The sequence below is a fragment of the Triticum aestivum genome, chromosome 5D (genome assembly GCF_018294505.1).
Source record: "Triticum aestivum cultivar Chinese Spring chromosome 5D, IWGSC CS RefSeq v2.1, whole genome shotgun sequence".
Taxonomy (NCBI): domain Eukaryota; kingdom Viridiplantae; phylum Streptophyta; class Magnoliopsida; order Poales; family Poaceae; genus Triticum; species Triticum aestivum.
The window spans coordinates 532631308-532657745 of record NC_057808.1 but is presented as its reverse complement, the minus strand read 5'-3'; the positions used below and the strand labels follow the sequence as shown (position 1 = coordinate 532657745).

Here is a 26438-nt window from a genome sequence, read left to right as displayed (position 1 = left end):
TATCATTGAAATTGTCATGGGAAACACTTGTACACTGATGACTAGAACTGCTAGAGACCATGGCAACGTCCAAAACGTAAGAGAGTACGTACCACATCCCGAAAATACAGAGCTAGCGAATGGTGTGTGTACAATACATTCATGCATGTCATGTGGTGGTTTCCTTAACGGAAAATCTACGAAGACAGCTTGTTGCTTGAGAATAGATATGCTCGTTCTCCCTGTACTTGCTTAAGAGCTAAGTTTCAGACACTGCCACTGTCATTGAGGTCAGTACGTAGTTAGCCACGACGGATAATGTGAACATGCAACACTAGCTCGATCGTCTCCGGCCAATGGAACAAGCGGTACGGCTTGCTGAGTTAATGATCTGAGTCACTGCCGACGCACCCACCTAGGGGGAAAGGGGGCCCGAGCGAGATTAAACAAGTAATATAATCCTCTCCTGATTAGGCCATGAGGCCATGACTCTTCCCCAAGTCTTCGGCCGTTTATTTGGGGCCATCTCCAACCCGGCTCCGCAACTATCGGGGCCGAACGGTCCAAACACGATTTGCCATCCAATCGCGGTATCCGCTCGGTGTGCGAAGTGGTCCGGACATTCGTTTTTCACAAACCAAAAGCAAATAGGGGGTTTTGTACGTGCTTGGATTGCTGCCCTGTACGCGTTGGACACCCCAGATCCACCTAAAAACCTCTCACACGTGAAGCGGTTGCCGCATATTCGTGCAGTCCATGACGTTTCAGAGCGCCAGTGCCGTATTCATGCGGTCCAGAGCAAACACGTCGTCTTACTGGCGCCGGCAAATGGTGCCGCCGCGTCGCATCCCGGTCTCCGCGCATCTTCAATGCCAAAGCGTCGTTACTGGACGGGAGGGGACGAATATCTAACGCATTCAAACGGGTTGCGTGTTCGTTCGCTTGCCGGCCGGCATTAAACATGCAGACCGGCGGAGAAAAACGCACTCCAGCACCCGCATTGACACAACCCGCCGCTTGGCCTGGCCAACACCCGAAAAAGAGGCCACGCCCGACAGAAACTGCACCAGACCACGTCCTGCTTCACATCCTTCTCCGTGCACCACGTCCGCCATGGACGCGAGCTCAAGCACGTTGTGGGAGAGTCTCTCGATGAGGCAGAAGCAAGAGCTAGCCGCCTTTGCGGCCGGCTAGCAGGGCAGCCGTGGGAGGTGAATAGTGGTCGGCCTGCTGGCCAGCTCCATGGACGTCTTCGACAATGACCCAACGGTGGAGATGGCCTTCACCGACGAGTCAGCACCCTTGCCCGCCGTCGTTCCATGCCAGATTGACCATGGAGCACACACAGGCACACTTCGACACCATCATGGTGGAGGAGCGGTCGCCAACGTAGTCGGTGTAGGCGTTTTGGCAGGCAAGAGGATTTGTTGTACAACCTGTCCTTCCTCATGCATCACCGACTGGCGGAGGGTCAAATCTACGACGAGTTCACGAGTGAGGAGGCCAAAGGAGCCATGGCCGTGGAGAAGCCCAACTTCGTCGATGAACAATGGGCATTGTATGAGGCCGCGCACGCTCGCGCCGCCTGCAACGCGGGCGAGGCACAGTCGAATTCGGAGGCGGCGGTGGCGTGTTCGTGCTGCCAACTGTGCTTCGTTCGCGCCGCTTCGTCCACGAGGCCGACATGTCCACGTCCATCATGGACCTCACGTCCGCTAATGACGGCCAGGTCGCGGACTCCGACGAGGAGGAGTAGGGCATGTTAGAAGGCGGGGCCTCGAGTCCCATGTCCTACTCTTCCTCACCGGCAACCGCACCTTCACTTTATGGGTGTCACGATTGTCGGACATGGGCGCGGAAGGGAATAACAAGGAATTGAAGAACGGGCGCCGGCGAAGATTTAGACTAGGTTAGGGTCCGAACACTTTTGTTTAATGAAATATGTAAAAAAAATTGTTGTGAATATGGTTGGGTTTAAATAAAAATCATCCGGTTTACATGAAAACACGGATTTAGCTAAATTCACTTTGAAATGTGTGCGAACACGGTTGAATGGCCGGCTTTTGATGCCGTGTCCTTTTTAGGGTCGGAGATGCCCCAGCGGACAACGGTTGCGACCGACGACATAACCACCTCGTGTAGTAGAGTACAATGCATCATGCAAGTACTCACGTACGTGCATGTGGGTCTGCAGAGAAACCGCGTTGCAGCTGCTTATAGTAATGTACCCGTCGGCGACGACCCGCTGACTTCATTAATATTCTGGCTCTGCACAAGCGCGTACGTTGTGTTGATCAATTATATCATCGGTCCAGCCAGCCATGATGTGTGCTCTGACAGGATCATTATGTTTTTATATTCAGGGGTCAGGCTCATTAAGCTTTGTATATCATTGAGTACGTAGCAGTTTCAACACGACTTGGGAGGTCGGTCCTGGCCTTTTGTTTTTGGTCAAGTCAAGCTATAGCTGCCATTGGAGATAAATATACAGCTTGGCGATGGAGGCGACATCAAATGGTTTAGTACTGTAGAAGGTTGCATGATTGCACTCCATGATTGGCCCGCCGGCCTGCCGTCTCTAGCGGCTCATGTTCACTCATGTGCTTCCAAGTTCCGAGTTCCAACCCCTTCTCTCTCAGTTCGTCGTTTCCCGTGTCCGGATGGACGTAGAGCCCGGGTGACTCGGCTCATGCATAGCTGAGAGAAAAGTTCGCTTTGTACTAATATAATCGGACTCCCGGTGGAAAAAACCCTCCGGTTTCATCTGAAGCCTACGTAGTACATGATATGCGACTCTTGGGGCTGCCACGCCGTGAACATTGACAACCGAGTGATATTACTTCTTATGTATGCATGGTTGAATTAAATCCTTCTCATGTACGAGTGAAAGAACCCTTCACTTTGGACTACTCTAACTCTCCGTGGAAAAATCCCTCCTGGATCACCCATCTCATGCATCATTGAAGTAAAACTTCATTTTAGACTAGTCGGCCTTTTATATGAAAAAAGTGATCACTTTTAGCATTGTGGAAGTCTTCAATTTCAGCACATTGTCTATGGTTCTTCGGCTACCTTGCCGTAAGTATTGACAATGAGATGACATCTCTTATGTATGGTTGAATAAAAACTTTCCTTTAGACTAGTCGGGTTTTTTGATGAAAAAAGTCTTCACTTTCAGCATCGTGAAAGTTCAAACGTACATGCACATAATCTATGGTTATTCGGAATATTGACAACGAAGGGTTATAATACTTCTGGACGACAATCTCTCTTGTATCGTTGAAGGAGTATATGGTTATTCGGATACCTCGCCGTGAATATTGACAACGAAGGGTTATAATACTTCTGGATGACCTCTCTCTTGTATCGTTGAAGGAAAACTTTACTTTAGACTAGTCAGTATTTTTGATAAAAAAAGCCTTCACTTCTAGCATTGTGAATGTTCAAACATACATGCACACAGTCTATGGTCCTTGGGCTACATCGTCATGGATATTGATAATGAGGGGTTAGACGAAATCTCGACATAAAGAGGGTAACACTCCAAGGTAGAACAGAACAAAAGATGGATTGACATTTTGATCTGCGGAACACAACTACTTTGACCCAATCCTAGAAATGGATGAGGTACCGGTCTTTGTTTCTCCTAGTCATTCCGGAATAGAATGGCTTGACGGACCACAATAGTAAAAGGCATCGATGAACAAGAATGCACAAATACTCCTGACTATCACTTGATAGACTAAGGTCAGAATACAATTAGCGATGAACAACTCAAAGGAACATATAACTTTCTGAGTTGGGAATGCATGGATTAGTATGTCGAGCAAAGCTCAACATTTCTTTCGGATAACCCATGCAGAAGAGAAAGGACTCGCAGATTCACAATGTAGAATGGAGAACTCATCAAGATCACTCTAGTTGTGATCTTTTGGTTCAAAAGGACTTCTGCCATATTGGTTCATGGTATAGGAAGAATGATACACCAGGAACCTCGAGGGCTATCACAAAGGTTACTAAAATCTTGAAGGAACGAGCAAACACTATCAACACGAGGTAAGTAGGGTGAATCTTGGGTTCAAGAACCCAGAAATAGAATGCCTACTAACTAAATGGCATCACAAAATGCTTTCGAGAATGGTGGCCAGAATCATTACACTGCGAATACAAAGCATTGCTAGATTACCGGGTGGTTATCTGTAATATCATAGTTTCTTGATAGCTTCAACAATTACGCCGAGGCAACGGAGTACCTCAACTCAGTGATTAGTGTGGTTAATCTGACCCAAAAGGAACATCGGAAACAGGAAGAAAAGATTTGCAATTGCATCAGATTGTTTGGAAACCTGGGACAATTCGGACAGCATAACGGTTGTAAATGCTCAAAAAGATTATGAGACATCCTACAAAATGATGGCATAACCACTCAACATCACAATATCAAGGTTCTGAGAGCAGGGGCGAAGCTATCATGTAGGCAATGGTGTTAAATTCACCAACAACTTTTAATCATTCAATATATGGTTGAATTTAACCCTTCTCATGTATGGTTGGAAAAAACCATCATTTTGGATTGCTCGAGCTCTCGAGGGAAAAAATCCTCCAGGATGACCCCTCTCGTGCATCATTCAAGTACAACTTTACTTTAGGCTAGTCGGTTTTTTTATGACAAACATCTACACTTTCAGCATTGTGAAAGTTCAAACGTACATGCATATAATCTATAGTTCTTCGGATACCTCACCGTGAATTGACAACGAGGGATCAGAATACTCGTAGATGATGTGACATCCTGGCCTCATAAAAATGATAGACTACTCATATCAACATGGATTTTTTTTCTTTTTTAGAAATTTGAGGATGGGTGACTGTGGGAAGTTAATCCTGAGTACGCATGAATGAAAACAAGCTGAACAAAAAAGATTTAGCGTTGGTCTATAGGGTCAGTCTAGATCTCGCTAGGCGAACGGCCAACAACCGATGACTATAGCTGGGGCGTTACAGATGACCTCTCTCATGTATTCTTGAAGGAAAATTATACTTTAGATTAGCCGGTCTTTTGATGAAAAAGGCTTTCACTTTCAGCATTGTGAAAATTCAAACGTACATGCACATAGTCTATGGTCCTTGGGCTACATAGCCCTGAATATTGACAATGAGGGGTTAGATAAAATCTCGTATACACACATAGACGAAGCTATCATGCAAACATTGGTGTCAAATTCACCAACGGTTTTTAATCATTCAATATACAATTAGCCAACCACTCATACAAATACGCTTACCGAAACAGGCTTGCGCTCCGTTATATTAATATAGCAACCACCCGATACAACCAACAAGAGTCTCGAAATGAAAGAGATATTAGGGCAGAAACAAACACATGCCCAAAAGAAAAAGAAGAAGAAACGAAATGGAGACAACGGCGGATCGACAAAGCGATTGTGAGTCTGTGACCCGCAACCATTGCGCCCTCCAAAGAAGTACCACCATGCTCCTAGCACCGAAATGTCGAGTACCAAGCAACACCTTCAAGAAGGAGAGTGAACGCTGCTGCCCAGACCAGCACACTGGTCCTAAGGGTTTTCCCCGGCACACAGAAGGAAGTGGATGAATGGTAGCCATGACGCCCTCCGAGAAGGAATGGTGCCACCCAAAGGCGGCACCGCGCCGGTGTCGGGTGGGCCAACAAGGATTTCTCCCGAAAGAACCCTATCCACAACCCCAGGTGATCTGTTGCACAGGAGCCCCGCGGGGACAAGGCCTACCAACATGTGCCACTAGGTTCACGAAGCTGCCATCGTTGTCTCACCGAAGTTACTGTCACGAGGTATACAAGACGGATGCGAGGAGTAGCTTGACACGGGGTCAGCAGTACCGCAACCGCGTGGGAGGCACTGAAGGCGGTAGTCGACCGGACACAGCCGCAGGGCATTCCAGTCCCAGTTAGGTCTAGACGGGCCCAGCGGGCCTGTAAAGAGGCACACCAGTCCCAAGAGGGTCGGCCGGGCCCAGATCAGGCCCGTAAAGCCCGCCGCCACGCTGCAGCAGGCCGGCCGCCGTCGCTTCTGCACACCTACGCGAGCTACCCACCTCTATCTGTAGAATGCGCCACGCGAGGGCACGCCCACCTGCCCCGACCCAGATGGGGCCCGAAGAGCCCAGATGGGGCCCGAAATCACTATACTTGGAAGAGCAACACCAATGAATATTTTTCTGACTCCTCCCTATACGCATTGGAGTATTCGCACAACAAGGCTTCATTTTATTATGGGGCCCTTTTATTATCTTGCGACTCTTCCCACGATTAAATGTCGCTAGGCATGGCTTGTGCACAACCATTTAAGCAAGTTAGGAAGTGCAAGAGATTTAAATTAGTATATCTGCTAGCACTTAAAATGTTAATCCTGGTAATTTACATGATCCTGCTCAAATCTCAGGGACACTATGTTGCAAATATCATTTTTGGGCGAGACATCCATAAAAAATTATGTACTTACTATTTATTCTTACCTGCCACAACTATGTTTAAAACAGATGGTTGTTTTAAGAAAAAACATTGTCATTGCGACCATCTATTTGCGTTGCCCCAAAAACAAACAGTGAGGGGAAGGGACCCGTTTCTTCTGCCAGGGTGTAGAGTTAGGATTAGGGTTCAAACTTTGTTTCTGAATCCCCGGATGGCGGCTACGCTAACACTGTGAATAAGTAATCCATGTCCCAGGCACAGCTCGACAACGCCCTCTACGACAAAGTCAAGGGACCCAAGGGAGTTGTCTTTCGCCGCTACTCCTATGTGGAGGATCTAGCGTTCTAGGCGACAACCTCTCCGATGGCAGTTTTGCCTTTCTTCTTCAACAACATCAAGGAAAGACGGTGGTTACAAGGCCAATGACGTTCAGGGTTGTTTCCTAACTGACGTTCCACAAATATAACTGCTCCTTTATTCAGTTCTGAAAGCTTCGATGCGATTAAGCACTGACAGTCCGTTGGTTTGCCTCCGACGATAACGTTGAAGGAAGACGACCTGCTCGTTCCAGGTACACCACGATAACCACCCGGCCACCTGCTTCGGAAGTGACTGATTACGTTCTTTTTAGTTGATTTACTTACTGTTTTTTTGAACGGGTTTGTTCATTTTTTCTTTTTCTTTTTTTTTCTTTTTTGTTCTTTATTCTCACACTTTTTGATAGATGATAAATGCGCGAAGTATTTTTCAATCTGTGAACTTTTTTTCGAATCGATGAATTTTTTTTGAATTCAATGAACTTCTTTCCAAGTTGATGAACTCTTTTTCAATCCGTGAACTTTTTTTTGAATTTTATGAACTTTTTTTCAGATCGATGAACTATTTTCAAACTTCGATGAACTTTTTTCAAATTTGTGAACTTTTTGTAAATTCGATGAAGTTTTTCTTAAAATCGATGAACTTTTTTGAAATTAGATGAACTTTTTTTCAAAATTGGTTAACTTTTTTTCAAGTACAATGAACTTTTTCAAAACAAATCAATGAACCTTTTGAATTTTGGTGAACTTTTTTCCAAATTCAATGAACTTTTTTTCGAATTCAATGATTTTTTTCAAATTCAATGAATTTCTTTCAACTAAGCTGAATTTTTCTTAAAATTTGGTGAAATTTTTTAAATTCACGAACTATTTCCACTTTTACAAATTTTTTTGATTGATACAAACTTTTCTTTTATTCACATAATTTATAGCGGATATATAATACTTATATACTCCTATGTTTAAGTTTTGTACCGAAAGAAGTGTCAAATAGTATTGTTTCCTCTGGTAATCAACAAACTGAGTTTGGTTGGTTGGTTAACGTGATTAGTATTGACATTGGAGACGGGAGTTTGAGTCCCAGTCCACACGATATATCTGAGTTTTTTTCCTTCTAGCGGTGAGAGCGAATATTTTTGGGCCACGGCTCAGTACGGTCTTCTGTGAGCGCCATCGCGCGTAACGGGCGCTGAACGCGCTGATTAGGAGCTCCCAACTTCACAAGTGTGAATTTTAAGCCGATTTGTGTATGTTGGGCCAGGCCACACACATGCCCAGCATTCAACTACCCAGAAGCCAACAGCCCACGGCCCACAGGCCGAACTAGTAGGCCAACTCGAGGTTTCTCCCCTCGTGGCACGCACGCAGACCAACGGAATCGGGCGACGAGGGTTTCTGCGCTCCAACATCCCGGCGTCGAGGAAGAGAAGGCGGCGGAGATGGCGGTGATGGACACGGCGTTCAAGGCGCTGACGGCGGGGCTGGGCGTGGCGACGCTCTACCTGGCCGGCTCCTTCTCCTTCAATGTCTACCGCGGCCTCGCCTGGCACTCCGAGCAATCCGTAAGCGCCGCCGTTCCCTCGTCGCCGCGTGAGCCCTTGGTGTGTGTGTGGGGGGGGGGGGGGGGGGGGGGGGGGGGGGGGGGGGGGGGGGGGGGGGGGGGGGGATTCCTCCCCCAGCTCGCCCTGCCGCCTATTCGTGCCGAATCCTCCCCCTTCCGCTGGGCCTGCGAAATCAGAGCAGATTTATACTGTTTGTGTATTTGTTGAATGCGTGGTTGCGCTCTGACGCGAGATGCGGAGGCGCGTGAGAGGGTTGACGCAGGCGTGTGATTAGTTGCCGCGTTCATGGTGTAGGTGCCAGGGCATGATCGGTGCCGTGCGTAGTTGGGGGCGGGGTATGATCCAGGGATCTCTATGTGTGTTCTTCCATGTTTACATTGGGGAAAACCTGAGATTTCTTAGCCGTCTATCGCTGTTTTGCTTATGCCATTGTGGTTGTTGGTGTTAGCCGCAGTAGTGGAGGATCATGTATTCACAATGTTGGTTTCATACTCTGTATTATTCTGTAGAAGCCAGAGTCTGTGTTTTTTAGGCCGAAAAAAAAAGTGAGGCATGCCTGCTTTTACTTGAGCGACGAATGGGAACTGAATTTGCTTTTGGATACCCCTTTATGTCAAAAAATTAGCTTGCTATGTCAAAATAGCGCAGCCCCTAAAATCCGCTATAGCGAAGCTATATTACACTATAACCGAACGATTGTACACTGATTCCATTTAGAGAGACATTGCTCAGAACGCTAGCTATTAGCTTAGCGGTGCTATACAGCGTTATTTAAATCAGTGATGTCTAGTGCTGTGGCCATCCTCGTTATCTTTAGAATGGACTGGCTACAGCGCCGGCATCCACGCCCATGTGACGTCAGCTTGAATCTCCATGAACGCATCATGCGCGGACTGCTTTGCTGATCAGACAGTGTGACACTCGTCGCGCCGTAAGCCCAGTCTCACACGTTCGCGCTTTAAGTTTTCCGTTTAGAATAGCATGTCTACAGATTATTTGGGTTTTTGGGTAGACTGAGTATTTGATGCAGTTTTATTTAACTGTTAGTCACTTCTGGGGGATTACATGCCTGCATTTATATGAGGCATATGCCCATAATGTAATTGACGATCAAATTGTGAGCTTTAATATGTTTATTGAATTAAGCTAGTCAACATTATCACACTATCCGTAACTTCCACTCTTCAATGTGTCTGAATGATCAGGTATGCAATGAAGGTTATTAGAATTTTTGGTAAAGTACAGAATGAAGGATGAGTAGGAAACCTGTTGGCTCTTCTTGATTTATCTGGGGAAACCTATATTTGTGAAACCATGTTGATTATACGTAAATCTGTCTTGGTTCAGTAAATCATTCATTATTGGCTGAAAGGAAATGATTGCAGCACCCGCTGATGATAAAATGCAGCTTCAGATAAGAGGAATTGCAGGCAATAGTTGTGTGCTTAACTTACTCATCTGTATGCTTTTTGGTACATATAGACAAAACTAATGAGGCTGCCACTTGTGTTTCTCAGAATTTCTAAGTCGTTTTGCGCTCTGATATTTGCTGCATGTAATGTCATTGTGTAACTTGTTCTGAAATGCATTCTAACTTCTTTTGGATGCGTTACAGAAGCTAGAAAAGGAAAAGGAGAAGAGTGAAGATTGAGAAGGAAGGACGGCGCGTTAGTGTCGGACACTACCAACCAAAAGGACCTACAAGAAATCTCACCTTTTGATGATGTGTGGTCATTCGTGATTATGTTTTCTGGGACTGATTTCCAGGCAGTTCCTTTGATGTAATATAGATTCAGGATTTGGATGATCATACATCTTTAAGTGCTCTCAGTTTTTACATATTTCTGCGTTGCTCTAAACATAAGGGTGCTCTGAGATGGAAAACAAAAAATGTGTGTTCTGTGAATCTTTTCCCTCGAGCATTATTACATTCTTAGGATCAGTTGAATGAAACTATGAAAAATGCTCTTGTGTTTCCTGTCTTATTGTTTATGTGCCATCCATCCATTTCACTTTCATGATAACTTAAGGAGGAATGTTCATCAATATACGGTCATATAGTTCCTCCCAAGGTAGCAGCTGAATCAGTAATCCCATGGATACGATTAACTCATGTAATGACATAGTAAGCAGCTAAGCCGGCAGTTTCGGCGCAACAAGACGGCCTGCGTCGGCTGACAGCTATGCCATGATACATGAGGTAGAAGTCACATGACACAATTCATATAAGGATACTCACAGACCAAAACTAGTGTATATAATTCAATTGTAGGTCTGAAAACGTTAGCAGAATTATGCAGCTCAAGCTGTGAAAACATAAGAAAAATCACTCTAACAAGAGTATGTCCTATAACAGTCATGCATACAGTGTCTTTTCGCCCTATGTTGTGAGCAACAGATACACAAGGCCTTTCAAATATCCAACAATTTCGGATCCACCGAGCTTTGAGATTCCGAAGACCCTGTCTACGAAAGTGATTGGGACCTGGACAGGAGAAGCAAAGTTGCAACTATCAAAGCCAAGAGATTATAATCCAGCCTTGCACAAATGAAAATGGGTGAGTGCGAAACGGCTTACCTCTTCAATGTGATAACCTTTCCTAGTAGCCCTGACAATCATCTCCATTTGGAATACATAGCCCTTGCTGACGCAGGAGGAGATGACATCCTCCAAAACACTTCGCTTATATAGCCTAGGAAATCGGCAAAGCGTCAAATAACAGTAAGCATTTGGATCTTATTCTATATTTATTAAATAAAACGAGACACACCTAAACGATCCAGTCAGATCAGAAGCTCCAGGCTGTAGCAACGTCTGTGCTAGAACATTTGCTCCCCTGCTGGTCAACTTCCGCATAAGATTCCAACCATGGACACCGCCGTTGCTAACATAACGGGTGCCAGTTACAATGTCAGCACCGGTTTCCTTTTGCTTCCTGGCCAATGATGAACATGATTTAAAAAGCTATATAGGTTCTTCCAAGTAACTGTTTTTGTGAGCTTGGATAGTCAGCTATACCAAACTTCACTGAAGTTGTTTCAGCCATTAAATCAAACAACTAACACTCAACAAGGTACATATCTATGCCTTTGTTAGCCAAAATTCCATTTCTAGGCCCGACAAGAGCAAACTGGCTAATTAAGACATATTTTGCCGAAGAGAAGAGACCAGTCAAAACAGAACAGAGTAAATAGAAAAATTTATATTTTACTCCCTCCGTTCCTAAATACAAGTCTTTTTAGAGATTCCAATGCAGACTACATACGGAGCAAAATGAGTGAATCTACACTCTAAAATATGTCTATATACATCCGTATGTAGTTCTTATTGAAATCTCTAAAAAGACTTGTATTTAGGAACGGAGGGAGTATAAATGTGCACTTAATATTTACAAAGCATACAGTAGGGCAATGTCAGTGCCCATGCCAGCCTATATAAACAGCTGGGGAGAATGGCTCAGAGAAAACCTTTCGCCAAATCACATCACATCGACGACGAGAGGATCTCGATCATCCGTGTTTGGAGGCAGCTGTAAGACCGGCCTATCAATTTCTCCTCACTGCCACACAATTATATCTGTATCTATCTAGAAACAAAGCACACAAGAACACGTGTCCATGGAGGATCCAAGAAAGAAGGGATGCAGCGGCAGAGTGAGAGCGAGCAATCAAGTGGAGGCGCCACCATGACTGTGGCGCTACCCTTGCATTTTATGCAGAGCAATTGGGTTGGAGGGATCCCAATTTGCAACTGCACCCTGGTCCTGTACTAACTGGCAGCCAGGAAGAAGAGAAAAAAGAAGGTATTAGAAGGCCAGAATTGGATTCTCTCGGTGGCCGGAAGGAGTGCCTCCGTCCATCTTGGTGATATTTTTTGGTCTGTGGAGTGGGTTATTCACATTTAATTTGATGGTCAGGCAAATTGAAAGCTAAGCACTGGTAATTAAGACCCCCAGGGAATATAAGGATGTCTCCTACGCTACCCACAATATGTGGAAGTGCTTAATGTGGCCTTGATTGACACCGACAGGAGCCACTCTACATGTGAACTCTGTGATGTTACTGTTGAAAACAGCCACTGTAATTATGTTTTTCTCTTCTGCTACTAGAGACTCACCAGTCCTGCCAGTTTCCTCAATAACATAAAATACAAAGCATACTAATCCAATCATTCTTGCCGAATAAAGTTAAAAGCATCTTTCAGTATATGATTCTCACCTGATGAAGCTTGGCAAATACTTTGGCTGTTCAGAACAGAAAAAAGAATCAGTAACTAAAAGGAACAGAACTATTTAAATACTCAACTATGCCAAATAACATAGAGAAGAAAATGAGAAGAAACATACATGATGAGATAGATCCGCATCCATTATAACAACGAACTCCCCTGAAGCATGCTTTAATCCATGCATATATGCAGTACCTGAATGTTTACAGTAGTTCATTAACACGAACATCAAGCATAAAAATCACCATAAGTAGAAATGGGCAGCTAAGCTCACCAAGCCCTAGTTTCCTTGGTCTAGCTCGCAGTAGCTGGAATTATATCAGGTAAAAAACATTGCAGTAAGTCATTAATAACCAAAACTTGGACCACAAATATATACATAAACTCATACATCAACATGTTTGTTAAATTACTTACAACACGATCTTCGCCATATACTTGCTGCAGCTGCTTTACAATGTCTTGAGTTCCATCGGGGCTTCCATCATCCACAATAACGATTTCGAACTTGGCATCCCTACAGTAGAAAGTTACATCATCAGTTAAAGTTAAGTAAATAAATGCAACAGCCTCGTGATTTGAAATACACCAACATCATGCTAAATATAATAAGAGTATACAGCACCAACGGAACATGTTGTAATGCTGACCAAATACTATGTGTATACAACAGCAACAGAAAACATGTTGGATGCTACAAATAAATGTGCTGCGTGATGGATTCTAAAATAACCGCTACAGATAATGTGAATACAAAAAGAGCCAGCGCTTGTAAGATTCAGAGAAATCTGGTTTTATCAAATCTAAAAATAAGATGGTGTAGTCATACCAAGTAGGAAGTTATTCAGAGCTAACCAGTTGACACCAGCACTACAATCTAGGGTATGAACACTGTTAAGTGCTAACTGAAACCAGCTAAGCACATTGAAAGGACCAGATACACTTTGGATAACTCTGACTAACTTCCTAGTCTTCGACAAAATAACAAGAAGCAGAAACTATTTTTGAAATCGTCTTATGACACTTTCACCTTGCTCTGATGTTCTTTGAGAGTTCTTCTCACAAGATAAAGTGGACAACAGAGACTCAATTCCTCTGAACACGGCACCACTAGCATTTAGCATCTAAGTACCTCTAAAAAGCGACAATGAGCATATCTCATGGTCCAGGTCCGAATCGAACACAATAGGCAATTGCAGAGGTGTTGTAAAGTTGCGACATGTGAGTACAGAATGAACTAATAGCTACTGAATTTTCTGCTTAACCCGGCCTGCGAACCTCAAGGCAATTAGCAACAAAATTTTCAGTTGATGTGGGCGCACCCCGCCCAAGGTTTATTCTACAGAAGAGAAAATCTGAGCCGGCTTGGAATCTTTCTGGATCACGGCATCACTAGCATTTGCCAGCTACACATGATGAGATGCGACAGCGATCACAACCATATCTCATGGCCTGAATCGAATGCAATAGTTCGTTCCAAAGGGGTCTTATACAGTTGCACTACGTGAGTGGGGAATTTGGAGAGCCCCAGAGCCATTAGCAGTACTAGCCTTTAAACGAAAGCTTCAATCACGCACCCCGCCCCAGGTTTATCTACACAGCAGAAAATCTGAGCAGGCTTGGAACCTATCTGGATCACGAACGACCTCCGTCGACAAAGATCTCAACTACCGAAAGAACTAAAAGAGGATGAACAGAGGTGGGTGATTGATGGGAGATTACGGGAGGTGCTTGAAGATGAGGTAGACGATGAGGGCGACGTTGAGGCGCTCGTTGTAGGTGGGCACGATGATGCTGTACTCCGGCCGGCCGCCGCCGGCCTCCCCTCCCTTCTCCATCGCCGCCGCTGCCGCAGGCCCGCCTCCACCGGGCCGAGCAGAGCAGCGCGGGCAGATCACCTCTTCTTGGTGCGCGATCTGACGCGAGCGCCGCCGCAGACGCCGTTGGGCAGGGGCGGAGGGAAGCCGGCGAGAGATTGGCGAGGCCGATTTCCCGTCGCCGGCCGGTGTCAAAATCGGGCAGTCAAGTCGGGCTTCGATGGGCCGCGTATCGGCGCAAAACTATGTGCCAAAAAGGTAGTACTTGCAAAACTATGTGGGCCACGCGCAACAAGAAGAGGCAGTACTTGCAAAAGATCCAATGGTTCTTGTTTTTCTTCTTTGTTTCTTTTTGTTATTTTTCACATTGAGAACTGCTCACGAATATCGAATTCCAGAACAAAAGTTCATAATTTCAAAAAGCGTTCACTAATTTCAAAAAATGTTCCAATGTTTTCTAAAAATCACGAATTTTTAAAAACTAGGGATTCCATAAAATTTTCATGAATTTTCTTAAAAATATTTCGAATTCAAAAATGTTCTTGAACATCAAAAAATGATCCTCCAATCAAAACATGTTTGCAGATTAAAAAAGGTTCATTAAATCCAAAAACGTTTGTCAATAAAAAATGCTAGTGAATTTCATTTTTTCCTCAGATTTCAAAAAATATTCATCGATACAATTTTTTTTATGAATTTGAAAAGTGTTCATGAACTACCAAAAACTGTTCTCAAATTTGTTTCCAAATTCAAAAAATGTCATCGGTTCAGAAAAAATTTCACTGGTGCAAAGAATGTTAAGAAAAATTTAAAAAATGGTCGATGATTCAAAAAATGGTTCCCGGAGTAAGAAATATTCATGAATTTCAAAAAAAGTTGCCGGATATTCAAAAACTTATTCACAAAATTCAACATACAATAAAAGAAAAAAACCAAAAAAGTAAAATGCATATAAAAAGGAAAAGCAAAAGAAAGAACAAAAACGAAAAAAAAGGAAAACCTGGTTCAGTGATGGTTCTAGTTGAAGCTGGACGCTTGCGACGGGAAGTACGTGATACGACCCCTATTCTCTGCGCACCACCACCCCCCCCCCCCACCTCCCCCTATTCCTAGCTTTAAGCGAGACAGGGGGAAGCCTCGCGTCGGCGGGAGCCCCAGATGGGCAGGCCCAAACGGGCGAGAGGCCACGGCCTGTTTATTTTTTTTCTGTTTTCTGTTCTTGTTTTGTTTTATTTTTGTATTTGTATTTATACTTTAATTTTTTACATATCTATATATATATATTTGAAAAATATATTAAAAAATCTTGAACAAGTATTTGAAAAAATGTTGAATGAGTATTTAAAAAATGTTAAAGAAGTATTTTAAAATGTTGAATAAGTATTAAAAATGTTGAACAAGTATTTTAATTTAATCAATAAGTATTAAAAAATGTTGAACGAGTGTCTGAAAATCCTGAACAAATATTTGAAAATGTTGAATAAGTATTAAAAATATTGAACAAGTATTTGAAAAATGTTGTATAAGTATTAATGTTGAATGAGTATTTGAAAAATGTTGAATAAGTATTTGAAAATGTTGAATAAGTATATTAAAATGTTGAAAAAATATTTGAAAAATGTTGAATGAGCGTTGGAACAATGTTGAACGAGTATAAAAAATGTTGATCAATTATTAGTTTTTTTTGACATATGCAAAAATGTAGAGTGAAAATGAAAACCAACATAAGAAAAAATAAAAAAAATAATGGAGAAGAGAAAAGAAAATCAAATAAAAAATGAAGAAGAAAACCCAAAAAACAAAAACATGAAAAAAATGAAAAAAGAATGGAAAAACAAAAAAGGAGAAAGAAAGAGAAAAGATACATCTCGGAATAAAAGAGTAAAAAAGCAAAACCAGAGAATCCCCACCACGTGGCTAGCATCGTTGAACTCTATTGAGGAGGCCACGCTTTGGGCCCCCCCTCCCCGCAAAAATGCTAGACTCACGGGGGAGCTTTTACAGGCTTTACAGACTGACCCTTGCTCCCCTCCCAAATCTCTCCCCCTGATTTTCAAGGAGGGGCCCGCCTCATCTACTAACCAATTAAACTAATCCACCTTAGTCTTTGCCCGTAAAAGTCATGTAAACACTCCGTGAATCTAGCATTGTTGCCCCTTCCCGTGTCATTCCTTTTTCTATGTTTTCTTTTGAAGTGGTCCGGCTCGTTGCTGCTGAAGCTCACAGCGAGAGTTTCTACGGGCTCGCTTAATGCGAGAAATAGCATTCACGGCTATTCTCCAACCTATGAAATAAATAGGGTCCCACACTACTTATAGTTATATCTGTGTAGGACACACATATGCCTTTGATCTTATCTGGTCGGCGGCCCATAAACCACGCGTTTTATCCTTTAACCTCTCCTAGTTTGGGGAAGCTTCCACCCCAGTTTTGAGAAGCTTCAAGGGTGGTTTTATCTTTTTTCTGGGTTTTTTTGGACTGGATGTTAAGTTTTTTCCCTCTTCTCCTTTTCATATTTTTTTTTAATTTGCAAACTTTTAAAACAATCGTGAACTTCTTTCAAATTCAGGTACATTTTTTTAATTCACGGTCTTTTCTCAAATTCGTGAACTTTGTCAAATGCATGAACCTTTCTCAAGTCATGATTTTTTTCAAATTTTGGGAACTTTTTTCAAATTTGTGAACATTTTCAAAATCATGAAAATTTTCAAATTTTCACTTTCCAAATTTTGTGATGTTCTTTTCAAATTTTGTAAATGGTTTTCAAATTCACATTTTTTCATATTCATGAACTTTTCCCATTTTCGTCTACCTTTTTCAGTTTTTTGTAAACTTTTTAAAAATGTATGAATTTTTTTCCATATTCATGTTTATTTTTATTTTTTGTGATCCCTTTTCAAATTTATGATTTTTTGTTTTAAAATAATTGAACTCTTTCAAAAGTCAATGATAACAAGTACGCAAACATCGTCTGGTTAGACACATGTGTTTGAGATAACTTGGATACGAGAGTACGAATATGGGTAAAGAGAACAAACCGGGAACGAGGATAACAAGTATAGTGATTAAAGTGTTGATCACGATCCAGCCTTCCGTTTTGTAACGTATAGCAAAGCAAATAGAATGATATGTAGGAACAAAAGGGTCACTTGAGAACTTCGTAAATATTGGGTGTTAACAAGGGTGTCAAAATCCAGCTCTTAACTATTAATGATCTGGAAAGTGTTTCAGGTCATGTCCATTTATTCTGAAACTGCAGGGTCACACTTAATGATTAGTAATATTTATGAGAACTTGGGGATCAAAGATAATGAGCTCCGAAAGTATTTCAGATGGATCGAGAACTGTTCTGAATGGTCTCGGAAGCATTTCGGAAATTCTGGAAAGGTATTATTAGCATCCACAAATGTTTCGGTCTATTTATGAAAAGTTCTGTCAAGAGCGAATCAAATCCGAGGAGTCCTCACGCATAGCTACACTCTACTCTCTCTCTCTCTCTCTCTAGTTTTCTTGGAGCTTGAAAGCACAAGTGCTCCCTGGGTGATTTTGGTAATTAATGTCAACATATCTCTTGTTGGACTAATGCTTCTACCTAGTATGTTTCAGATAAGTTCAACAATGAAGTGGCATGGACTAGAGGATGTGGAACCCCTTCAAGATGCTGAGGACAAAGGATTGGCTCAAGCTCAAAGCCCAGGACTCTACGTTTTCTATTTTAGTGATCCAAGATCACATTGAGTCTATAGGAGAAGCCAATACTATTAAGAAGGGATGAGGTGTTGCTTAATGAGTTTCTTGCTCAAAGTGCTTAGTGATATGCTCCAAAACCCTCAACCACTTTCTCATATCCACATATGTCCCAAACCAAAAGTCCAACTCGGCCCCACCGATTCTTTCTATCCGGAGCCACCGAGTTCAGTTGACATAGCCACTACCAGTAACCCTAATCGATTCGGTCTCACCGATGGGATCCCGGTCTCACCGAGATGGGCTTGCAAACTCTCTGTTGCCTATTGCAATAATTTCGGTCCCACCGAGATATGCAATCGGCCCCACCGAGTTTGCTTGGCCAACTCTCTGTTTCGCTTATTACCCAAATCGGTCCCACCGAGTTTGAGTAATCGGTCAAACCGAGATGAGGATTTACCCTAACCCTAGCACATCGGTCCCACCGAGTTGATCCATTCGGTCCCACCGAAATGGCTAACGGTCACATTATGAACCAAATCGGTCTGACTGAGTTCTTTGAATCGGTCCCACTGAGTTTGGTGATTTGTGTGTAACGGTTAGATTTTGTGTGGAGGCTATATATACCCCTCCACCCACTCTTCATTCGTGGAGAGAGCCATCAGAACATGCCTACACTTCCAACACATATTTTCTGAGAGAGAACCACCTACACTTGTGTTGAGGTCAAGATATCCCATTCCAACCACATAAATCTTGATCTCTAGCCTTCCCCAAGTTGCTTTCCACTCAAATCTTCTTTCCACCAAATCCAATCCTATGAGAGAGAGTTGAGTGTTGGGGAGACTATCATTTGAAGCACAAGAGCAAGGAGTTCATCATCAACACATCATTTGTTACTTCTTGGAGACTGGTGTCTCCTAGATTGGCTAGGCGTCACTTGGGAGCCTCCGTCAAGATTGTGGAGTTGAACCAAAGAGTTTGTAAGGGCAAGGAGATCGCCTACTTCGTGAAGATCTACCCTAGTGAGGCAAGTCCTTCGTGGGCGACGACCATGGTGGGATAGACAAGGTTGCTTCTTCGTGGACCCTTCGTGGGTGGAGCCCTCCGTGGACTCGCGCAACCGTTACCCTTCGTGGGTTGAAGTCTCCATCAATGTGGATGTACGATAGCACCACCTATCGGAACCACGGATAAAAAATCTTCGTGTCTCCAAATTGCGTTTGCACACTCCAATCTCATCCCTTTACATTCTTGCAACTTGCATGCTTTACTTTCCGCTGCTCATATACTCTTGTCATGCTTGCTTGATATGTATTGTGAATGCTTAAACTTGTGCCCAAACTCCACATCAACCTAAGGAAATTAAAAACTGCAACTTTTCTTGATTAGAGTCTATTCACCCCCCTCTAGACACCTCTTCTCGATCCTTTCAATTGGTATCAGAGCTTTGGTCTCCATTGCTTTGGTTCAAACACCTTTAGAGATAGATGGATGTGTCTACATTGGGGAGTCTTAGACATAGAGTGCCTATTCTTGATGGAGAGTTTTTCTATGAGTGGAAAAATGAAATGCTTGAGATTTTCAATGAATATCATTTGAACAAGTACATTACTAGCCCTTGTGCACGTCATATTAATCCTTTGCATCCTACACCCGAAGAGGATCTTGACATGATTCGCAATCTTAGAACTATCAATCTTATCATGAGAGGATTGCCCAAAAATTTGATTGCTAGTTTACCTACTCTTGATTGTGCCTATACCATATGGAGATTTCTTGAGGAACGATTTCCAAATTATTCCTTGAAAAATTTAGACGAAATTCTCCATAAGTCTATTGCCTTGAGTAAGATGAATTCCAGTGATCCTATGTTTGGTGATTGTCTATTTGAGCTTACCAATCTCATGCGTGCCAAAGGAGATGTTGGAATCATTAGCAATATCATTTCCGAAGCTATTAGAATTCATAAAGATAACCATAGTAATGATCATTTATCTAATGAATTACCCTCTCTAGGAGTTGATCAATCACAAGATGATGTTGAACATGGATACTATGATGAGGATGATGATAGTGACTATGATCTTGATGATGCAATGAGACACTTTGGTCTTATGGCAAATCTTCGCGGCTACATGGCTGGAGGAAAGGAATGGGTCCTTGATAGTGGATGTACTGATCATATGACCGGAGACAAAGATATGTTCCGTGAGCTTGCTGAAAACGACGGCCCTCGAAAGTATGTCACCTTTGGTGATAACTCAAAGGGTAAGGTGGTTGGCCTCGGTAAGGTGGCCATCTCACATGATAGCTCCATACAAAATGTCATGCTCGTTGAATCTCTTGGGTACAATTTACTTTCAGTATCTAGACTTGCTGATTTCGGTTTCAATGTCCTATTTACTGAGGTAGATTGCCAAGTGTTTCGAAGAGACAATCATAAAATGGTCTTTACCGGTATACGTAGAGGTGATCTTTACATTGTTGATTTCACTAAAAAGGCTCAACCTAGAACTTGCTTAATTGCTAAATCTTCTAAAGGCTGGTTGTGGCATAGAAGGCTAGGTCATGTGGGCATGCGAAATCTTGATAAGCTTATTAAAGGTGATCATATCCTTGGAGTAAAAGATGTTATATTTGACAAGGATAGACTTTGTAGTGCTTGTCAAGCAGGAAAACAAGTTGGAGGGAGTCATCGCGTGAAGAACATCATGACCACGAGAAGACCACTCGAGCTACTTCACATGGATCTCTTTGGTCCCAATGCCTACAAGAGTCTCGGTGGTAACTCATTTGGTCTAGTCATAGTTGATGATTATTCAAGATTTACGTGGGTGTTCTTTCTTGATGATAAATCGCAGGTCCAAAAGATCTTCAAAAACTTCGCTAGGAAGGCCCAAAATCAATTTGACGTGAAGATCAAGAAGGTTCGGAGCGACAACGGAACGGAGTTCAAGAACGCAAATGTGGATACCTTTCTTGACGAAGAAGGGATTTCACACGAGTTCTCGGCTACGTACACGCCTCAACAAAATGGAGTTGTTGAGAGAAAGAACCGGACTCTTATTGAGATGGCAAGAACGATGCTTGATGAGTACAAGACTCCAAAACACTTTTGGGCGGAAGCGGTTGAGACAGCTTGTCATGCAACAAATCGCTTGTATCTTCACAAGCTACTCGGCAAGACGGCATACGAGCTCCTCACCGGTAACAAACCCCAAGTTGGATACTTTCGAGTATTTGGCTCAAAGTGCTACATTCTTGATAAGCATCATCGTTCTAAATTTGCTCCTAAATCTCATGAAGGTTTCCTACTTGGTTATGGCTCAAACTCTCACACCTACCGTGTCTACAACAATTTCACCCGAAAGGTTGAAGAGACGGTAGATGTGAAGTTTGATGAATCTAACGGCTCGCAAGTAGAGCAATTGCCAATTGATGTAGGAGACAAAGACCCTTCGGAAGCAATCCAAGACTTGTCTATTGGCAAGATTCGTCCAACAGAGGTGAAGGAAAGTACCTCGTCCGTCCAAGTGGAAGCTTCTACCTCACGACAAGGTGAACCAAGAATTGATATGGAAGCATCCACAAGTGGGACACACCAAGACGAAGAAAACGAGGAAGTACACCAAGATGAACATCAACAACCTCCTTTCTCCACCACGACAAGAGAATGACAACGTCAACAATGAAGAAGACCAAGAAGAAGAACAAGATGAAGAAGATGTTCCACCCCGAGCCAAGCCAAAGCTCCCACGAGTTCGAGCAAGAATCGCCAAAGACCATCCCGTCGAGAAAATCTACAATGATATCCAAACCGGGAGAATCACTCGCTCTAAAACTCGTTTGGCTATTTTTTGTGAACATTATTCATTCATCTCTAGCATTGAACCTATAAAGGTTGAAGAAGCATTGGAAGATCCGGATTGGATTAACGCTATGCATGAAGAGCTACACAACTTTGAGAGAAACCAAGTGTGGACATTGGTCGAGAAGCCCGACAACAACCACAACATCATTGGTACCAAATGGGTGTTTCGCAACAAGCAAGATGAAGATGGTCAAGTCGTCCGCAACAAAGCACGCCTAGTCGCCCAAGGCTACACTCAAGTCAAAGGTATGGACTATGGTGAGACATATGCTCCCGTTGCTAGACTTGAGTCCATTCGCATCTTACTTGCTTATGCTAATCACCATGATATCACCTTGTACCAAATGGACATTAAAAGTGCTTTTCTAAATGGTGAAATTGAGGAGGAAGTTTATGTTAAGCAACCTCCCGGCTTTGTCAATCCTAAGAAACCTAATCATGTTTACAAACTTCACAAAGCCCTTTATGGTCTTAAACAAGCTCCTAGAGCGTGGTATAAATGCTTGACCAAGTTCCTTATTGAAAAAGGCTTTGAAATTGGAAAAATAGATTCTACTCTTTTACTAAAAGGGTTAATGGAGAACTATTTGTGTGCCAAATTTATGTTGATGATATTATATTTGGTTCGACTAACCCTCATTTTAGTGAGAAGTTTGGAAAGATAATGTCGGAGAAGTTTGAGATGTCTATGATGAGTGAACTCAAATTCTTTCTTGGTTTGCAAATCAAGCAAACTAAGGAAGGTACCTTTGTTTCTCAAACAAAGTACACCAAGGACTTATTCAAGAAGTTCAATATGCAAGAATGCAAAGGTATGTCTACACCCATGCCTACTAGTGGACATCTTGACTTGACTAAGGACGGTGAACCGGTTGATCAAAAGGTTTACCGCTCCATGATTGGTTCATTGTTATATCTATGTGCCTCTCGTCCTGATATTATGCTAAGTGTGTGCATGTGTGCACGATATCAAGCGGCCCCTAAAGAGTGTCATCTTAAGGCTGTGAAAAGGATAGTGAGATACTTAATATACACACCAAATTTTGGCATTTTGTATCCTAAGAGGTCTTCTTTCGATCTTGTTGGTTACTCCGATTCGGACTATGCCGGAGACAAGGTTGATAGAAAGTCCACTTCGGGTACGTGTCAATTTCTTGGTAGATCTCTTGTGTCTTGGTCCTCCAAGAAACAAAACTCGGTATCCTTATCCACCGCCGAAGCGGAATACATTGCCGCTGGTTCATGTTGTGCTCAATTACTTTGGATGACCCAAACTCTTAAAGATTATGGGATATATGTGAAACATGTTCCATTGCTTTGTGACAATGAAAGTGCTATCAAAATTGCTCACAATCCCGTGCAACATTCTCGAACTAAGCATATTGAAGTTCGTCATCCTTTCATTCGAGATCACGTTGCCAAAGGGGACATTGATCTTAAGCATGTTCGTACCGATAAGCAATTGGCGGATATATTCACCAAACCGCTTGATGAGAAAGTCTTTTGCCGTTTGAGAGGAGAATTGAACATCATTGATGCTTCAAACTTGGAGTAGGAACTCCATTTGGATACATGCAAGGCATGAGCCTTTGACTAATCCTTGATATTTCCTTCATGATGCTATCTATATGTCTTGGATATACTTGCACCCTTGCATGCTATCTAACCCTTGTAGGTACTTGGATGAATCTAAATCCATGAAATTGCAACTCACTCATATCTTGAGCAATTTCTACATCACCAAGTCTCTACACAATGGTGGTTGAAGACAAGGAAGCACGAAACCCTTCAAACATATCCTTTGACAAATTCTATATTAAATTCTATGATTGTCATTTTGGATACACAAGTGCTCTTCCTTGCAAGACTAACCCATGTAGGTAGATGGACTCAAATTCCAAGTGGTGCTCCAAACTCTTGATAAGCTACATCAACCTTGAGCAACCCACACAAGTTCAACTACATGATCAAGATCAACACCACCACCCAAGGTATGTTATTCCATCTTAGAGAAGCTTTACTCCAAGTCATGGGGCAAAGCAACTCAACAAGATGTGAATACATCAAGATGCTTAAACAAAAAATGGTAACCCCATTTTGAGCTTAAACGATGACTGTGACCTATGATCAAGTGCCCTCACTTGAGTCCTAAGTCAATATACTCTAACATAGGCGACCTTGTCGCCGCCCAATTCTAGATGAAGTTCTCTTGTGTTTCTCCGTGCTCTTGCATTTGTCTCGTGCATATTTATTCCCCCTTTCAAAAAAAACTTCATCTAGATTCTTTTTCTGATTTTTGTGTGTTCTGCATTCTCTGCATCAAATTCGTTGCAAATCTTTCAGCTAATTCCTTGCAAATCCTTGTGAGATCTTAATTGCCTAGTGAGCTGAGGTGACAAGTGTTTTCCCTGTGATGAACTCGGTCACACCGGTTTGTTTCATTCGGCCCAACCAAATTCTTTCGGTGCCACCGAAGCACACAACTCGGTGCTACCGATTTCTCTACAGAAAAGATAGCTTGCCACTTGATCCTGCATTCTTTCTGCTCCAGCTCCACTCAATGATTCTTGTCCTCTACCAGCATCACATTTGACTTGCTCTGTGACTCAAGGACCAAACCCTTTTGCAATAAAAATTCAGAAGAGCCCTTCTTGGAAATTGATGTCAAAGGGGGAGAGAGAGATCACATCAAAGCTTAAAGAGAGAATACTCAGGGGGAGAGTGTAAGAAACCCCAGATGCTTGGTGTTCAAGAGGAGAGAAGTCACATGTCTTTAAGAGGGGAAAGACATGTTCATATTTGATTGCTTTAAGAGGAGAGAAGTCACATGTCTTTGCTCTGATTTTTTGTTCCCTATCTTCTCCCAATATCCCATGCAAGATTCAGGGGGAGCAAGACATCTAAGGGAAGGAAATCCTTGAATTCATTGCATATCTTTACCTTTGGGGACATGTCTATATCCAATAGAGTACTCATTACTCACTCTCTACATGTTATCCCAGTCTTGGTACTCTTGTGGTTTCTTTTGTTTGCTCTGGCTAGTAGGTGTATCTGTGTTATCTAACCTTGTTTACTCAGGTTCATTCTTTCCTAAGCCAACTCAAGATCACAAGGTAAGTATATGCATCACAGTCATGTGTATGAGGATCTCTTGCTGTTGTACATACTGTTTGCAAGAAGGACTCATGAGCATGAAGGTACATTTCCTATATTCACATCATTTGCTCTGATGCATATAGCCAAGATACATGTAACACATGGCTTACTCTGTCATGCTTATGCATTCACATGCTCCTATGTTCCATATTTATATGATTGCATACATATAGGGGGAGCCTATGCATGTTACATGTCATCCCAAAGCTTTACTTGTTGTTCTCTATATCTTTATCTAAAACTTTGATGTATGTTGTCATCAATTACCAAAAAGGGGGAGATTGAAAGCACAAGTGCTCCCTGGGTGATTTTGGTAATTAATGTCAACATATCTCTTGTTGGACTAATGCTTCTACCTAGTATGTTTCAGATAAGTTCAACAATGGAGTGGCATGGACTAGAGGATGTGGAACCCCTTCAAAATGCTGAAGACAAAGGATTGGCTCAAGCTCAAAGCCAGGACTCTACATTTTCTATTTTAGTGGTCCAAGATCACATTGAGTCCATAGGAAAGCCAATACTATTAAGAAGGGATGAGGTGTTGCTTAATGGCTTGCTTGCTCAAAGTGCTTAGTGATATGCTCCAAAGCCCTCAACCACTTTCTCATATCCACATATGTCCCAAACCAAAAGTCAAACTCGGCCCCACCGAATCTTTCTATCCGGAGCCACCGAGTTCAGTTGACATAGCCACTGCCAGAAACCCTAATCAATTCGGTCTCACCGATGGGATCTCGGTCTCACCGAGATGGGCTTGCAAACTCTCTGTTGCCTATTGCAATAATTTCGGTCCCACCGAGATATGCAATCGGCCCCACCGAGTTTGCTTGGCCAACTCTCTGTTTCGCTTATTACCCAAATCGGTCCCACCGAGTTTGAGTAATCGGTCAAACCGAGATGAGGATTTACCCTAACCCTAGCACATCGGTCCCACCGAGTTGATCCATTCGGTCCCACCGAAATGCCTAACGGTCACATTATGAACCAAATCGGTCTGACCGAGTTCTTTGAATCGGTCCCACCGAGTTTGGTGATTTGTGTGTAACGGTTAGATTTTGTGTGGAGGCTATATATACCCCTCCACCCACTCTTCATTCGTGGAGAGAGCCATCAGAACATGCCTACACTTCCAACACATATTTTCTGAGAGAGAACCACCTACACTTGTGTTGAGGTCAAGATATCCCATTCCAACCACATAAATCTTGATCTCTAGCCTTCCCCAAGTTGCTTTCCACTCAAATCTTCTTTCCACCAAATCTAAATCCTGTGAGAGAGAGTTGAGTGTTGGGGAGACTATCATTTGAAGCACAAGAGCAAGGAGTTCATCATCAACACACCATTTGTTA

The 26438-nt window shown here is 42.8% G+C and overlaps 2 protein-coding genes across 2 annotated transcripts; one reads left to right on the top strand and one right to left on the bottom strand.

Annotated features, from left to right (window-relative positions):
* Positions 1–8069: 8069 nt before the first annotated feature.
* Positions 8070–10305, top strand: LOC123126024 (uncharacterized). Its single transcript, XM_044546443.1, has 2 exons — positions 8070–8327; positions 9943–10305. The coding sequence occupies exons 1-2, from the start codon at positions 8205–8207 to the stop codon at positions 9976–9978; spliced, it is 159 nt and encodes a 52-aa protein (XP_044402378.1). The 5' UTR covers positions 8070–8204; the 3' UTR covers positions 9979–10305.
* A 248-nt stretch (positions 10306–10553) lies between these two features.
* On the bottom strand, positions 10554–14603 carry LOC123123545 (dolichol-phosphate mannosyltransferase subunit 1). The gene is made up of 8 exons (XM_044544069.1): positions 14278–14603; positions 12973–13072; positions 12830–12863; positions 12674–12750; positions 12546–12571; positions 11099–11263; positions 10906–11020; positions 10554–10812 (listed from the first exon to the last, which is right to left on the bottom strand). The coding sequence occupies exons 1-8, from the start codon at positions 14391–14393 to the stop codon at positions 10708–10710; spliced, it is 738 nt and encodes a 245-aa protein (XP_044400004.1). The 5' UTR covers positions 14394–14603; the 3' UTR covers positions 10554–10707.
* Positions 14604–26438: the final 11835 nt, after the last annotated feature.

Bases quoted from the DNA above. Each gene is read 5' to 3' on its own strand.
- LOC123126024 (XM_044546443.1), top strand. From the start codon at position 8,205: ATGGCGGTGATGGACACGGCGTTCAAGGCGCTGACGGCGGGGCTGGGC. The intron at 8,328-9,942 runs GTAAGCGCCGCC...GATGCGTTACAG, and splicing joins CCTGGCACTCCGAGCAATCC to AAGCTAGAAAAGGAAAAGGA.
- LOC123123545 (XM_044544069.1), bottom strand. From the start codon at position 14,393: ATGGAGAAGGGAGGGGAGGCCGGCGGCGGCCGGCCGGAGTACAGCATC. The intron at 13,073-14,277 runs GTAATCTCCCAT...TTTCTACTGTAG, and splicing joins CTCATCTTCAAGCACCTCCC to GGATGCCAAGTTCGAAATCG. The intron at 11,021-11,098 runs GTGTGTCTCGTT...CCGATTTCCTAG, and splicing joins GATCTGACTGGATCGTTTAG to GCTATATAAGCGAAGTGTTT.